General features: G+C 45.0%; 1 protein-coding gene across 1 annotated transcript in view; it reads right to left on the bottom strand.

Annotated features, from left to right (window-relative positions):
- Positions 1–240: 240 nt before the first annotated feature.
- Positions 241–15945, bottom strand: part of nrip1b (nuclear receptor interacting protein 1b) — a 39224-nt gene continuing 23519 nt past the window's right edge. The window contains exon 2 of the mRNA XM_084941499.1: positions 241–6581. Coding sequence (XP_084797625.1) covers positions 2514–6119 — 3606 coding nt within the window. The 5' untranslated portion in view covers positions 6120–6581 and the 3' untranslated portion in view covers positions 241–2513. The remainder of the gene's footprint in view (positions 6582–15945) is intronic.

Raw genomic sequence — 15945 nt, 5'->3', positions numbered from 1 at the left:
CATTTTGTGCATCATGGAAAAAAAAAACTAAGACAAAAAAGACACAGCACTGTTGATGGTCTGGAACAGTATAGGACAGCACGCCTCCATCTAAAGTTCAGCTTCTACACATTCACTATTTGACTTTGTTAAAAGAAGAGGGGCGCTACAAATGAGCAAACACGGTCCCGTCCCGACATTTGTCCCAGCACACTGCTGGCTGCTAAACTGGAAAGAGAGGAACACATTCATACTAGGTCATGCATTTTAGTCCTTTATTTTTCAGATATCAGTGCAAATGAACACCAAAAATGAAAACATAAAAAAATGAAATAATGTTTCAGGTCTTCACATGAAAAAAATGAAACATCCTTTTTTTAATATATATATTTATATATATATATATTTGCTGCTACAAATGTATTTCTTAGATGCACAATGCAGATCTATGATTGTACGTCAATCCCCCACCTACATCCCCCCAAACTCTTCCACAGAGCTTTGTTAACCAGTAACAGAAAAGAATAATCACAAAAATATTCAATGCACATTTATTTTTCCACACATTTTTTTTTTAAATCAACTTGCTCAACAGTCTGTGGTTATTTAGGGACTGTTCATATTCTAAACCAGCCTCTCTCTCTCTCTGTGATATAAAAGACCTATTTTAAGACTTGACATTTTCCCCCATCACCAGTAGGGATACACAGGTAGTTCCCATGCGTCTGCATGCAACAGGCAGCAGTGAGGAAAGTCAGACATTATTACACAACACAGCGCAGGATAGATTATCATTTACCACATAGAGACACATGCAGAGAACAAACCAACCAAAAGAAAAAAAGAAAAAAGGAAAACGATGGGCATAGCATCCTCGGCCTTTGTATGTACACTTGTACGCATATAATTCATATTTACATATCAGGGCATTAAAAACTAGGGTAATATCTTTTCTTAAACATTACAAAATAGTCATCTTTCATACTGAAAGTACTATTTACACAAATATATTTAACCATTGTGAAAATGTATTAATAATTGAAGAGACATACTTCATATGTAGTAAAAAGATCACAAGACTAAAATCGATAAAGCAGTATGTGAGATCAACTGAAAAGAGTACAGTACGATCCAAAAATAAGGAGCTAGATCAACCAGATATCCCTCAAGACACCAAAAGGTCTTGGTGATTGCTGGGGGCAGGTACACACATCCAGCTGCTTTCAAAACAAAGATGTACCTGTGGTCTTCTCTTTATTATCATGCAATTCTTTTGACATTTTATGAGATAAGAGACTGCCACAAACAAATAATAATAACAATAAAAAAATCTATAAACCACAATAGTGAAGAAATAAAGGAAAAAAAAAATCACAAACTGTCAAATTCTCAACAGATAACAATACTGACTGTTTTTTCTTTTTTTATTATCACATGCCATTAAATGATTCTGAAAAGGACTCCAAGGACTCGATAGTGCAAAGTCTGGGTACTCCTTTTAAGTGAAATGAAAAGGAAAAAGCCATGTGCGTCACACTCAAAAGTTTCTGTGTGCATGAAGAAAAGTGCCTTGGGTTTAACCAGGGTCGCAAGATAAGTTTCTCACACACTGCCTTTTAACTGTTGCTCTAGAAACCTGCTTACACGCAGTTGCTCAACTGTAAGAGCCGCGCTCGCTCTGTTGACCCATCTGCTCCAAACGGCTCAATCTGCAAACATAGTGCCCTGAATTTGCACTGTCGAATATTGGCCTCGAAACACGCACTTCAAATAAAAGCGAAAACAATGAGTTGTGACCGTTTAAAGCGCCAACGATATATTCCTTCTCCACTGGTAATTGTGCCACACCGTGAATCCCGAGGAACAAAGCATTCGTCGCGGCGGGATCTTCGCCGAATGCCGTTTTTAAGGTCCTCTGAATGACTTTAGCACGGACACTGTTGTAATAGACCGCCGTGACTATTTGGAATCTTATCTAAAATTGATGGGTCTCTGTCTATCTGGAAATGTTCTGATGGAGAAAATAAATAAATGTCCACTGAACTGAGCACTAACATTTTTAGAGTCATCAATAATGGATGTTGCTTGAAATGTTCTTTCTAAATGTTTTATGGCAGGCAACAGGAGGACTTGGAGTAGTGATATGTGTACAGTTCAAATAGTAAGAAAGTGTAAAAAATAAAATAAAATAACAATAATAAAGGAGGGCTCCGTAATTAACATTGTAGTACAAAATGTAGTGCATGACAATCAGTGATGGGAAGGTTTGATCTGTGACTGATGCACAGTTTTGGCTTTTGTGGCATTCTGCTAAGATACAGCTGTTTTGTACCGTTCCATGACCTCACTATTTAAAAAGTGATGCAGAAGTGCATCTGAATTTGCTCTATGCCACCTGAAAAAAAAAATCATTCAATTTGCATTCTTTGTCATTTGTCTCATCAGACCAATTTGGCAAGTCATTCAAAAAATGAAAAACAAACAGAGTCAGTGAATTTCTTTCCATTTCTATTTTTCTGCAGTTGATACAAATTCTACTCAGATGACTGGCTCAGCCCCTGGCTCTCATGGCTGTGCTTGTCATTGTGGGCGGGTGATTGAGGGGTAGAGCTCAGGCTGCGTTCATAGGCATGCATGTCACTGATAGGCTCTTCTTTAACTCTGACCACAGAATGGGCTCCCTCTGCCTGATCTCTCCCCTCCTTCCTTAGCTGGATGCTGCCCTTCTGCAGCATGTAATACAGGATGGGGTTGGACCGCGAGAGCCGTGGAGAGTCTGGGTTTGAGTCACAACCCTCGTCCTCCTCTTCGTTCTCTTGACTACTCCACCGCACAGGGCTCTCAGGCTCCTGTTTGACTAAAGTAGGCGTCTCCCGTTTTTGAGTGATGGGCCACGGGGACGGGTGGCGACTCCAAGGGGAGCGCAGAGAACTGTCACCTGGAGGAGGGGTGGGTAGTGGTCGGAGATTACTTGGAAACCCTGAGTTGAGGGAACCGTGGGGATGCCAGCTGGGCAGTTGGAGGAAGCTGTGATTTTGGGCAGGCTGAGTGAGAATGCTACCGTTGGCCTTGCCGTTGGTCTGGAGGGCGGATGGACTGGGCGCCCCCCGGGGCTGCTGGGACAGCTCCTTTAGGCAGTTGTCGGAGAGCAGCAGCTGTTTGAGCACATTGAAGCCCCGGCTCTCTCGTGTAAGGGTTTCACTCGGTGGGCTCTTTGGAGGAACCTCTTCTTCCTTTAGAGTCCTCTGCTGCTCAGGCTCTACCGGAACAACAGAGGAGGCAAAAATATTTGTGTCACCACTGTCCACTGCTCTTGGAGAGCTGATGTTACTCAAATTATCAGTCCGATCTGAACAGAGCCGCCTCTTCTTAGGGCTCGGGCTCGGATACTCCCTCTGTTCCTCTTTAACCTGTCTGAGCTGTGTGTCAGCCTGCATAGCAGCACTGGTATAGTAGGTAGCAGTCTGTTGTTTAAGCAACTGGCTGAGGAGGCCATATTTTGCTATGACCTCTGCAGGCCGGGGTTCAGCCTTTAAGTCCTGCTGGGAATCTGAGACGAGGCTATTCTTCTCATAGCAACTCAGCCTCTTTCTGCCAATCACGTCCTCAGACATGGCAGAGGATGGTCCCACGTCCTCCATGAGCTCCGATTTGACCTTTACATCCAGAGGGGGGCCATTGGAGCTGTCGCAGGTGACGTGAGCACCAGGGTTCTTCTCACTGCATCCCCCCGTTGCCTCCACACTCCTCCTGCCACTGGCACTAGGCCTGTCTTTGCGGCTCACGGTCGCTGTAGCTGAGCTTGTTCCTAGAAGGAGCTGCAGCACGGTGCGCCTTTCCAGAAGGTTCTCAATCTGTGATGAAGGAGGAGAAGCTTCCTTCCTACTGAAGGGTGTGCCACTACCTGAGGCTCCATCAGAGAGTGGAGTGGTGGTGGTGGTCCTGCCGATTGGAGCATTGAGTCTTTCCAAAAGGGCAAGGGGCCTGCTGGCATCGTGCTCCTGGCCCAGCCCTTTACCAGAGGGGGTGGGTGGGGAGGAAGCTGTCCCACACTGAGCCAGATTCTGTAACAGTTTACTAGCACTGAAGGCGGGCTCTGAGGCCTTCTCAGCAGGGAAGGTTTTAGATTTACACAAATCCAGTGGGCTGGATTGGACGTTGGGGGAAGGGTAGGAATATGGGGACAGAGCACCGCTTGGGTCACGGGCAAGTGAGTAGAGGGGCTGAGCTGGAGCTACAGACCTATCTATGGGGCTTTTTGTCCTCGCCTCTTCCCAAGATACCAGTCCTTTTGGCTGGTTTCGAGACATGGTGGCTACAGTTACATCAAGAGGTGAATCTTGGTTGCCTACATTTTTCTTAACCATCTCATTATTTCTGCGCTCAAGAAGAAGCTGCATGAGTGTGACTTTAGGGTGGGACTTTAGGTCTGGGCTCATTTCAGGGTCCTTGCCCTTGGACACCTTTGATCCTGATGGCTCTGGCTTCCACTTGTTTATTAAAGATTCTGTTAGTTTGTCCAGGGAAGAGGTAGAGATACAGGAAGAGGAAGATGAAGAAATAGAGGTGGAAACAGAGGAGACAACAGTAGAAGATGGAGATAAAGTTGTGGTGGGGGGCTGAGCAGAAGCTTGAGGAGAGAATGCACCTGGGGTGGAAGTAGAGAGGGTAGAGGTGAAAGAGGCGGAGGAAGAGGGAACGGTAGTTTTGAGCCCTCCATCTTGCATATTGACACGGCTTCTCATGGAGAGGTCAATGGGAGAGCAACTTGAGTAGGAGCTCTCGGCATCGCTGCTGTCCTTGGTCAGGCTCCGCTCCTGGGTGGAGCATTCGCTGTCTGAGGTGACTGAAGAGGAGCCACTTGGTGGCAGAATGCCACAGCTGTCCTCCAAATGCCCATTCTTGGTCAGCTGCTTCTGGTTGTTGTGATTGTTCAGCAGCAGCAGCAGCAAGCTACTGCATGTCTGGGGTGGGCGGGTTGGACGCGAGTCAAAGCCTCGTTTCTCCCGAGGTGGCTGGCTGTGAGTGTGGCTTGGAGCACGTGGGGGAGTGGGTGGGGAGCTTTGGCTGTGGCCACGCAGCAAAGAGGGGCTCTGTGGATTTGACAGGGCCATTCGAGGGAGTGTTGTCGTTACTGTGGTGGTTGTTGTCATTCCATTTTGGGTTGTTAAGGAGCTTAGCGTGTCTGGAGCTCCGGGCAGACTGGGTGGCCTTTTGTCCTGGTTGTGCTGCTGGTTTGCCATGGCAGCTAGTCTTTCGCTGGCTGATCTTCCAGAGAGCTGTGCTTTGAGCGCATGCTCCCTGGAATACTGCTGGAGATGGGCTTCACTGGACAGCAGCAGGGCCAGCTGACTGCAGGCGACACTGGGCTTAGGTGAAGGCGCCGGACTAGAGCGGATTTTCACTATGTTAGCCACAGCCTTCAGTCGCTCTGCGCAGGAAACTGAATCTGCAGCTGTAGGAGCAGCAGGAGGCGTAGCACTGTGTGCTGAGCGAGGTGATTCTGGGGGTCTGTCCTGGCTGTGTCCACGACGACTGTAAGGTGTGTTGCTATGATTCTGAAGTTTGCTCTTTCTCATCAGGCCCTTTAAGCGGCTTGAGGCTGTCCCGTACACAGGTAGTGGCTCTTTGTCTGCAGGTGGCGCCTTGGATGGAGACGAACACTCACTCGGGGGTTTATTAGAGTGCTGAGACATCGCCACACTCTGAAGTCGTGAGCTAAATGACTGAAGCAGTGACGCAAGCAGGGTGCTCTCTCCAGCATGAGGAGATCCCTCTAGTGCTCCATTCTGCATCCCTCCCACTTGGCCATTCAGCTCCGCTGGGGGTGAGCTCATTCGCTGGTTCCCTGGATCATTCCAAGCTCCCGAGCGCAGTAAGCGGGCTTTCTTGAGGTGCTGAGAAGAACCCAGAGTGGGCCCATTGGTTCCACCCTTGGGAGCTGTGGGTCCATGGTTGGGCAGTTGGAAGGGCCCACCCACCTTATCACCCTGCTCCTGATTGCTGTGGGCAGCCTCAGACCTCCCACTTGCCGTGGCCCCAGGCCCGGCCACCACTGGATGCATCAGTAAACCTTCCAGATAAGTTAGAACAGCTGAATCCTTGTGTGTCTCAGGGCCAGGCTCCTCCCCATGAGTCATGTTCAATACTAGGATCCCCTCGTATGGCTCAGCACTTCTTACTGGGAAATATGTCCACTAGGTCATCTGGTTGACAGCGGCATGTACTTCCTAAATACCAAAAAGCGGGCAGGGTATTTCACCGAGTCAGTGTACAGCAGAGGGGAGGGGTGGATGCACTAGATGGATGTGATCCTCTCTGTAGTGGGCACAGTCACCACTGTGTTAAAACAGCAACCATGGCTGGAGACAATCCGGGGCAGGTAGGCCTCCCAGGCATTGTTGTATGCCTTTAAACGCCACAGGATCCCAGAAGGCCCAGCTCGAGGCTTATGTGAAAAGCAACTGAGGAGTCAGCGGGATTTCACCACAAAGATGTTGACACATTCCGTGGCTGTGGATGTTTGGGATGTCTGTCCTATGGCCTGGCTGTGGTTCTGTCAGTGGCGCCTTTCAGCTTTGCAGATCTCACATGGGGGGGACCTATGGCAGTGAGCGAGAGACAGAAAAGAGGGAGGACGAGAAGGTTGGGTGGAGTGGGGGGGGGAGAAAAAAGAGAAAAGGGGAGAAACTGTGTGAGAAGCAGGGATTTACACAGCACTATATCACATTCATTTCACCACCTTGTCTGCCGTCTCTGTTACTTAGCAACATTTCAGATTGACTGCACACGGCTCCTTCTCCTCTCTGCACTCTCCCCTCACAGCCACCGAACAGACGACAAATGTAGATTAGGCCTGATTGGATCCAAATTGAAAATTCAGGCCCGCTACCTTGAAAACATTCAGGTCTCGAGCAGTAAACCCCTCGCAGCAATGTCTTTCAAAAGCAAAGGGCCTTGTGAGAGCTGTGAATAATTCCTTATGCAGCTTGTCATTTCAGTGGATTATCCCCACCACCACCACCCCCACCGCCCCCTGCTCCTTATGCACTTGAGCAGCATCGCACACGACACAAACCTTGGACTACATAAAGCATGAGCCACCCACCCGCTCCCCGTGTCACATGCACACTAGTAAGCCTTTAAGCGTTCATGCCTAGACACAGGAACGAATGTGTGCACGGAGGCACATATAGACGCATGTATAATCTTACTGCTGCGTTATCTTTATTAACACCTGGCCAGCTGGGCTTAGCGTTTTTGACCCCGATTCTTTTTCCTTTAATCAGAAGTGCAAAACCAGAAGTAACTTGATTTATGGGAGGAGTGCTTTGAGCTACAAATAATCCATCTATTTACTTCTCCAAATTAGGGTGCCTGCTGCCAGGGGGCAAGAGGCAGGGTACAGACAGGTCTGCCACAGGGCTAGCAGAAAGACAGACAACCATTCACACTCACATTCACACCTAGGGGCAATTTAGAATCACCAGTTGATCTAACCCCACTAATTGCATGTCTTTGGACAGTGGGAGGAAGCCTGAGTACCCAAAGAGAACCTGCGCAAACACGGGGAGAACATGCACAGCTCCACACAGAAAGGCAGGAAACCTTGGAACCGTTTTGCTGGGAGGCAACAGTGCTAACCACCACGCCACAGTGTTACCCAAATAAACTCAAAGGTTCACACACTGAGCACTGTGAACTTGTTTTTTCCTGAAAATTCTCCTTCCTTAGGTATTGTGAGTTTGTGCGACATTTTCTCCCTATAGCACATTTTATAGTTGTACGTCTTTATTAATTTTGTGCATTTAGCCATGGTTTTTTCTTTTAAATCTACTGTAAATTGCTCAGGTTGTGTTTTAGCTGTGGAGCCACGAGTGAAGCCGTTTGCAGCGTCACTTCCCATCATTGCTAACAATTGTTCACTCTTTTCAGTGTGAAAAAAAAAATATTTGTAGTGAATTTCAGTATCTTTTACATGCAGAACAAGAGCGGAGAATCATTCTTGTTCTGCAAAGTAATTGTCATTTAATTCCCTTTGATTGTAGCATGTAATGAGTTACATTGCTCATGCATACCTAAAGTAATAGAATTACAGTGCTACACTACTTTTTAACAATTAAACGAATAAAAAAGAGAGACCAAATAAGTCATATGAACTATGGGACAACATTTACATTCCGAAAACATTTCCACTTATCCACTTATAAAATTCAGCTTTATAATAGTAAGCTCAACTCTTACTTTTCTAAATATTCTGCACATTTTGGGAGGTTTACAGTGCACCGCACATAAACAGAGCAGAGCTGCATCAAGGATATAACAGACAAGGTGCACTTAACTGTCGAGCACGTCTATATTATTGGGTGGGGGTGGCTTAAGGTTCAGGTGCACCTGTCACACCACACCACTGTCAGGAGGGCAGAGCCAGTGACACTGGGGTGAACATTGTGCCAGTTGCCATGACAGTGTCAGCAGTGCTGCTCTGGGAGACCTCTGCTCTGAACCCTGTCAGCGTGGTTTCCGTGGATACAGGGCACCGCCGACAGTCCTGGCCGCATCCCGTAAAGGTTAATTAATACAGAGTTTCCACCTCGCCTCAGCTGCTGTTCGTGTCCTTTCCCGATGTCATCCTCACCTTTGGTGTCCGCTGAGCGGACCGACATAGCGGGTCACACGACAGGACAGCAGCCAGTGATTATGACGAAAGGCCATGGCAACCCACCACACAGTCACCGGGCTGAATATTTCACATAGAGGGCAACAGCGAGGGCCAGAAACAACAAGGTGGCAGGCTTCTAATCAGCCTGAAATCCATCCTTGGGGCCAAGGTCCACAGGTTGTCATGACAGTAAGGGCAACAAGGTGGCACTTTTAATGCCACCTTGGAAGTGAGCTGGGATTAGACGCTGGATTTAAGATGATCAGTGAGCAAGTAAGTCTGAGCAGCAGTAGGAAAACAATCAGCTTGGCAATTTAAAACGACCCTTTCATACCAAAGGTCTAGAATAGGTTGATTAGACTCTTTGTGGTGCACTCCCTCGAAGTGAATAACTTAACTGAGACTGGCCCATCAGCGTCAGTTACAGTTCAAGGCCATCTTTAAGCTGGTGACCTAAATCTGACAACAACAAAAGCCAACCTGGTCACACTGGGCCATCTGACGTCTGTTGTCATGCTAATCTTAGATGCTCAGGATTAGACTATTTTCCTGCCAGCCTGCTTAGCACAATCATAATAGAACGGCCTGTAAAGACACGTTTGATGGGCACAGTAAACATGTCTGCATGTTTACCTTCCACACAGCCTGGCAGCATTACTAATATGCTGGGAGTCAGCCCCACAGTTAGTGAGAGAAAGGGAAACAAAAAAAGAGCACTGACAGTTTTAACACAGGGAATTCTGTTAATCTCTGCTGCTGGCAATGAACCTTTGGAATTACAGTTGACCTTGACTATGTTTTTGCCCAAAGACACTTCTATACAGAGCAGACAAGGTAGCATGGGGACACACTGACACTGCACTATATCAGTATATATACAAGAGGTCCAAAGCTGCTGCATTCACTGCATCACATAAAGCACAAATTACTTGAAACAAAAGCGAGGCCCTTCAGGCTCTCGAGATGCATTTAATGACAGAGCCGGTGTCAAAAAGCCCTGCCACGGCAAGGGCACGGGAAAATGCGTTCTGCTCAGTGACACAGCTCTGTTAACAAATAAATGACCTTAATATAGCCCCTAAAGCACACGACCCTCTTCCTCTCCACTTTCACAATGCGTGCATTACTTTTACATGCTCTCCCCTGGTGTATACATTGAAAATGACCTTACACATCTGTTAACATGTCATCTCATTGGTGGTGGCACCCAAAATGCCTGACCTCCACCCCCTCCTCCCACAACACCAATGAGCTGCTGTATGGTTTCTGTGGTGATTATCCATTATCCTTGACAATGTCAGCCAATGACAGAGCAGGCACCAGTCTAAAATGATTTTTACCCCTACAGTCAGCCACGTACATGCGCGGGGGAGGGCAAATGATGGGGATGGGGGTGAGGCTTCATCATCCCTTGGCTGGTTGACTCTTCATCTATTTCTCTTTTCGTTTCACTCCTCTGGTACTTAAAAGACACTCTGAACAGGAAAGGTCACTGCACTCTCGGTCGCACCACAAGGTCGACTGAACGTGTCGATGCAGATGTCTCGGATTAAGTTTTAAAACGTGAGCTTCGCTCTCCTCCCCTAACCCCCAGATTACACTTCCTCCACCACCGCTACCAGGAACAAACAAACACACTTCTTGGTAATCCAGTGTTTTTCCCTTTTCCCAATCTTTAAAAAAAGCGAGTTTCTAAACGACCTTCATCGCCAGCAATGGTAATCCACTTAAGCCATTTAAAATGTATGAGACCAAACAAAAGAATTAAAACGGGGGTAAGAGCCAAAGGAGCGGCAGTTAAAGTCAAGGTCATCCATGCCGCCAAGGCTTTTCCACTTGATGCAACAGCTGGTGTCCATGCAAAGCTCTGGGCGTTAATAAAAAGTGACAATGCTGCCTGAGCGGTGTGTATTACTAATGTCTGACACCAGCCTGGCAGATGTGTTCTCCCTGCATTAAAGGGGAGTCAAGGTTAAAGGAATTTAAAAGGAGAGGCAATGCCTAAACACTATTATATCATGTAATCTGCAGCCCAGCCCTGCTGCACATACTCAACAGGGTAGCTCACTTACACATGCAGCGTGACCGCTATTTGTAAATTCAATATGGCCTGACATGATTAAATAAGACAAAACATAAGCTACCTGACCAAATGCAGTTGCTCCGAGCCTTCTGCAAGCGAATGAGTCCACGAGAGGAAAGTTGAATTAAAAAGCTTGTGTTCACCTTGAGAAAGGTAAAGAAGAGGATAAACATGCTACTGAACAGCGGGAGAGCCTGAGCAAGAAAATGCTTTTGCAGATAAGTCAATCGGGACAAAATAACACTGAAACGCAATACACAGAAACACGCACGCCCACACAGTGAGAACTAGGGCATACTGACCCACTTCTTAGGATGTATTGACCAAACAAGTCATGCATAGCCCGCACACACACCCCGTGTGAGCGCGCTCAAACCCATGGATGTACCCCGCATAGAGGAAATGCGATACGTGAGTGCAGGAAAGTCAGATTTCTTGACTTAAGCAGCACAGGTTGCCTGCTGGAACATCCTACTCAGAGTGTGCTGGGGACATTTCAGAAAATGGGACCAGAGTGCTAAACTTCTTAGGCTGCATCTGGCCTTGGATGAGGAGCGGGGGCGGAATTTAACTTCATCAGTACAAAGAGTTCTTAGGGTTGAGAGAGAGACAGGATAGAGGAATTCATGCATGTTGATGAGTCATCCAAGCACTTCATAGCCCAGCTGAGCAGCTAGCCAAACTAGCCTGTGTATCCCTGCACTGTATCACAGCATCGGACACTCTTTACCTTACATGCCCAGGCTCGCGTGGATGTGCTTACCAAAGTGTTTGCATCCATAGTAAATATTTGTGTGCCATTTGGAAGACCCACCCAAGGGCCATTTCCTGAGTGGCTGAGAATTAGTGCATCAATTAAACACACACACACACATTCCTTGTTAATGAGCCGTGGCTGCCATCAATCTATACCTGATTCGTTTCTATTGGGCTCCGAGGTAATCTTCTGCTTACATCGCTTGTCTGAAATGGCGCTCATTTCCCTCCCGAAACAACACACATTTTCCATTTGTAAACACTGTCGCTGGAAATAGGAACAGCTGATTGCCCCACGGCCAGCTCACCAAAAAGGCAGAGCTGGGCCCTTGAAAAAGACTGCAGTCACTTTGCAATTGAGATCAAATGTCCCACTGTCAGACTGCCCTGAAAGCTGGATAAAACCAGCTAAAAAACCTTGGCCTTTAATGGATCATTTCCATAATATCCTTGGCATCATCCCTAAGAAGGCTGGTGCTATGAGTCAGCAAGATGTCTGGTTTTATTGGGTTAAAAAGAGCCCTGCTTCTTTTTTTCTTTTACTGTAAGTGATATAGGATGGTTTGGAGTATTATAGTGTGTGACAGAGGTCTAAGTGACAGAAAAAGAAGAGGACACATCTCTACTATCATTCCGCCTTTCATAATGCTCCCATTGACCTACTTTTTAGTTTTTAAATCATCCTAATGCTTGCTCCGAGTGAAGCCGGAGACTGGTATCGCAGGGCATAATGGCCTGTGAAGGGACATTCCATTAGAATCATCAAAAACACAACTTCTTTTTTTGTTTTTCCTCTAGATCAGCAAGAATGCAGGGCTATTCAAAGTTCCACAATTAAGGGTATCTTTTAAATCAATTAGACACATTTAACCCAATAAAGTATAAAACAATTATGTGCAACCTTTTTTCTGAGAAAAACCTCTCAAGCAGCACCAATCCACTTGGCAGGGCAGAGCTGAGCGCAAGAGATTTCAATAAGATTAGTCCTACACCTGGCCTTAAAGCCTGACCGGTGCTCACACGGCTAGAGCTGAGGCAACCACAAAAACAGATCCACTCCACGGCACGGACCGCACAGAAGCAAACTGTTTTCGCAAATATAAAAAGTTGCATTCCTGCTGGCCACTAGAGAAAAGTGTAGGCTTCAGACGCTGACAAGGGTTTCATTTTTCACACTCGGGAGCAACATCCAACTTTAACATAAACAAATTAACCACGTTTATGTGCAACTTTGTAACTTGATAATCAGTTTGTATATATGTCGTTGTTGCTGAAATTACAAAGGGACAGTAAGGCGTCGAAGACGGTTAATAACTTAAAAGGTTAACTATACTTTAAATATACCAGGCAAGAGCTTTAGATAACACTGATGCAAACAAGCTGCTGTATGCTTGCCATCCTGCAACCTCAAAGGACCTTGTGCCACTGTGCAATCTTTTGTTACACAACCTGGAGAAACCTCAATTATAAGCTGCGGACACACAACCTCAGCTATTTAAACTTGTGTTACAGACCTCGTGTGATGTTTTTTTCAAGCAAAACACAGAGAGAACGGATTTTAACCAATTTCTAAGCGGAGATAACCCCGATCAATTACACTGGAGATTATAAAGGCATACTTGCCAACACTGCCCTATGGGCAAAGGCTGCTGCAGTTTCATTCGGAAATTCTCAAAAGCCGTTTAAAAAAAAAATAAAATCAGGTGTCCTAGATAACGTTAAATGTTCCACTGAGCCAAAATAAAGCACATTTCATACTGAATAATTTATATACTGGTAAAATGTGTTGATATCACCATAATTTGATAGGACATATTTCTTGCTGGAAAAAGAAAACACTGAGCTCTAAATGACACGGTCACTACCTGTTTGTAGGCACAGGCAACAACAGGGCTGAAAGATGATGACAATAACGTAGTGGCGGAGCGCTACTTTGCAGTTGTGAGATGAACTAATATTGAAGAAAAGATGACAAAGATGGTTTAAAAAATTTATTTATCACAGAGGAGAGGAGTGACTGCTGCAAGCTGACAGCCCATACATGCCCATCTGCTCTGACTTTTAGGACACACATACAGCTTTACAGCTAACACACAAAGAGAATCAGTTTGCCTCATTTGAAAGGTTTACATCCCTGAAATAAATAATTTATATAAAATGAGCAAAATATCATTGGGAACTTGTTGCATCTGTTGCATTAACCTCCTAAGACACTCAGGGCATGCATTTTTAACTTCTCTTTGCTATTTGGGCTGATTGGGACCTGATGAATGTAAAAACAACCAGATTTTTTTTAACCTCATTTTTGTTTCAGGGGAAAATCAGATCCACATATGAGGACATTTGTTTTAAATTTCGATAGAACAGTGGCAGTATAATGTCCTCGTAAGTGGACATCAGGCCCCTGTAGAGAAAAATTAAGTATTTTGGTCTAGACAACCCAAAATGTGATGTCCACATATGTGGACGCCAGGTCCTAGGAGGTTAAAGCTTTTCTTTAAAATGCTTAGACATGAACTCATTCAGACAAGAATGAGGCTGGGATATAGAGCAGGGCGATATGACCAAAAATATTTATCACGATACACATTTGAAAATTTGCGATAACGATATAACTGACGATATAATTGACACGAGACAAAATACTTTACAACTCCAAAAAAAAACCCATCAATGTATTTTCACTTAAACAAGCAGCTGTTTTTTTATGTGCATTAAAGTTATATAAAAATTTGCAGTGCGAATGCAAATTCCTTGCTGAGAGTTTAACCAAAAGGCATTTCCAGTGGAAATTGGCCGACATATCCTCAGCATAACCATGTATAATATCCACAAAACTTAAAAAGAGGTTATACACACACAATACGGTAACATTATGTTGAAGCACAGTACGTATCACTCCGCGAGGCTCCGCCTACGATAGCCGTAACGCTCCGACAATCCATCAAGCGGTGCGGCTTCGTAGCTTAGCAAAGTCGTACTGAAACATTTGACAGATTTTCGAGTGTCGTGTACATAAGGTCAGTAAACGCAACCAGAACTCATACATAAGGCACACGGGATTATAAGGGGCTCTGTCGATTTTCAGAAAAATCAAAGGATTGATTTTAAGTGTGCCGTATTTTCAAAAAAAACACGGTAATAACGACGGCCCGCTAGCCTGCGCTACGAAAAATAGTGCTTTGTTGCGTATCTGACGTACGAAAGCTAAACCAGTTCCACTACTGAAGTTGCAGCATTTTTACAAACCAATTCTGGTTCATGTTTCATTCAACGATCCGCTTTCGCCCTTCTTATTCTCCGTCACCGCCATGTATGTATGAAAACAAAGGCACTGCGCACGCGCGTTTTACCCATATTCTATCGCGATATTTTCTTATCGTTGCCCAACATTATCCCGGTATTACCGTGAACGGTATGATATGGCCCAGCCCTACTGGGATATTTTTCATATTTAACACACAGCAGGAAAAATGTGTTTGCACTACTGGAGATGGATGGTGTGCAGCACACCTGCGACTCACTCTCACTTTTAAAACCTTTAAACAGGAGACTTAACTATGCACAGTCACTTGAACTTTGTCTGGTTCAAATCAGATAAATGATCAATCCAACTTCATACATGCACCAGGTTAACTAAGTGAGAAATTATTTTAAAGATTTTTTTCTTAACTAACAATTTGGAAAGAAATTAGATTTTTTTTATTTGGGTTTTGGGTTGACAGACAAAAAAAGGAGCAAAGGAAATTTCTTATTTTTAACAATCTTTACCACTTAGCATTTCATCAATAATGAAAAGGCCCATATGGTTTTACTACAAAATATTATACATATGACAAAAACACATTAAAAAAAATGCAGTCTTTTACAGGGATTAAATGTAGCAGCAAGCTAGTGTTAAACTGTGCAACAAACTCCCTGCTATAAGACCTTTTTCTAGATGTGTGCCAAGATCTTCATGATCTCTGCTGAGCTGTAGATAAATCCATATCCTATAGACACAAGGGCAAAACAAACTTTATTTAGCTTGACCTTCTCCTTATATTTAAGCCTTCCCCTCACCGGTGAGTCTAAGCAGTGGGCTGCACTACTTACTAACTACAGCAGGGTCACTTGAGTGCTAGAATAAAGAAGCAGTGAGGCCCTGCCCGAGCTGCCCTCTGCCTGTCCAGGACTTGTGAGCTGCCCTAGTTAGGAACTAATTTCCAATGTTGGAGTAAAAAATATTTGCCAGGCTTATATTTACATAAATATCCCACAATAGAGTTAACAAAAGCCATGTTTATTGACTAGAGTGTTTGGAAAATAAACTATCCATAGTGAAATAACCAACTTTATTAATAGAACTCCCTAAATCAATTCAATGTTATTTATATGATGCCAATGCACAACAACGTGTGCCCCAAAGTGCTTTATATTGTAAGCTAATGACTCTCAGTCACATGACTACCTATAAGCAAGCACC

The sequence above is a fragment of the Perissodus microlepis genome, chromosome 10 (genome assembly GCF_051167445.1).
Source record: "Perissodus microlepis isolate ML-2025 ecotype Zambia chromosome 10, ASM5116744v1, whole genome shotgun sequence".
Lineage (NCBI taxonomy): Eukaryota > Metazoa > Chordata > Actinopteri > Cichliformes > Cichlidae > Perissodus > Perissodus microlepis.
This window is presented reverse-complemented; position numbering and strand designations above follow the sequence as displayed.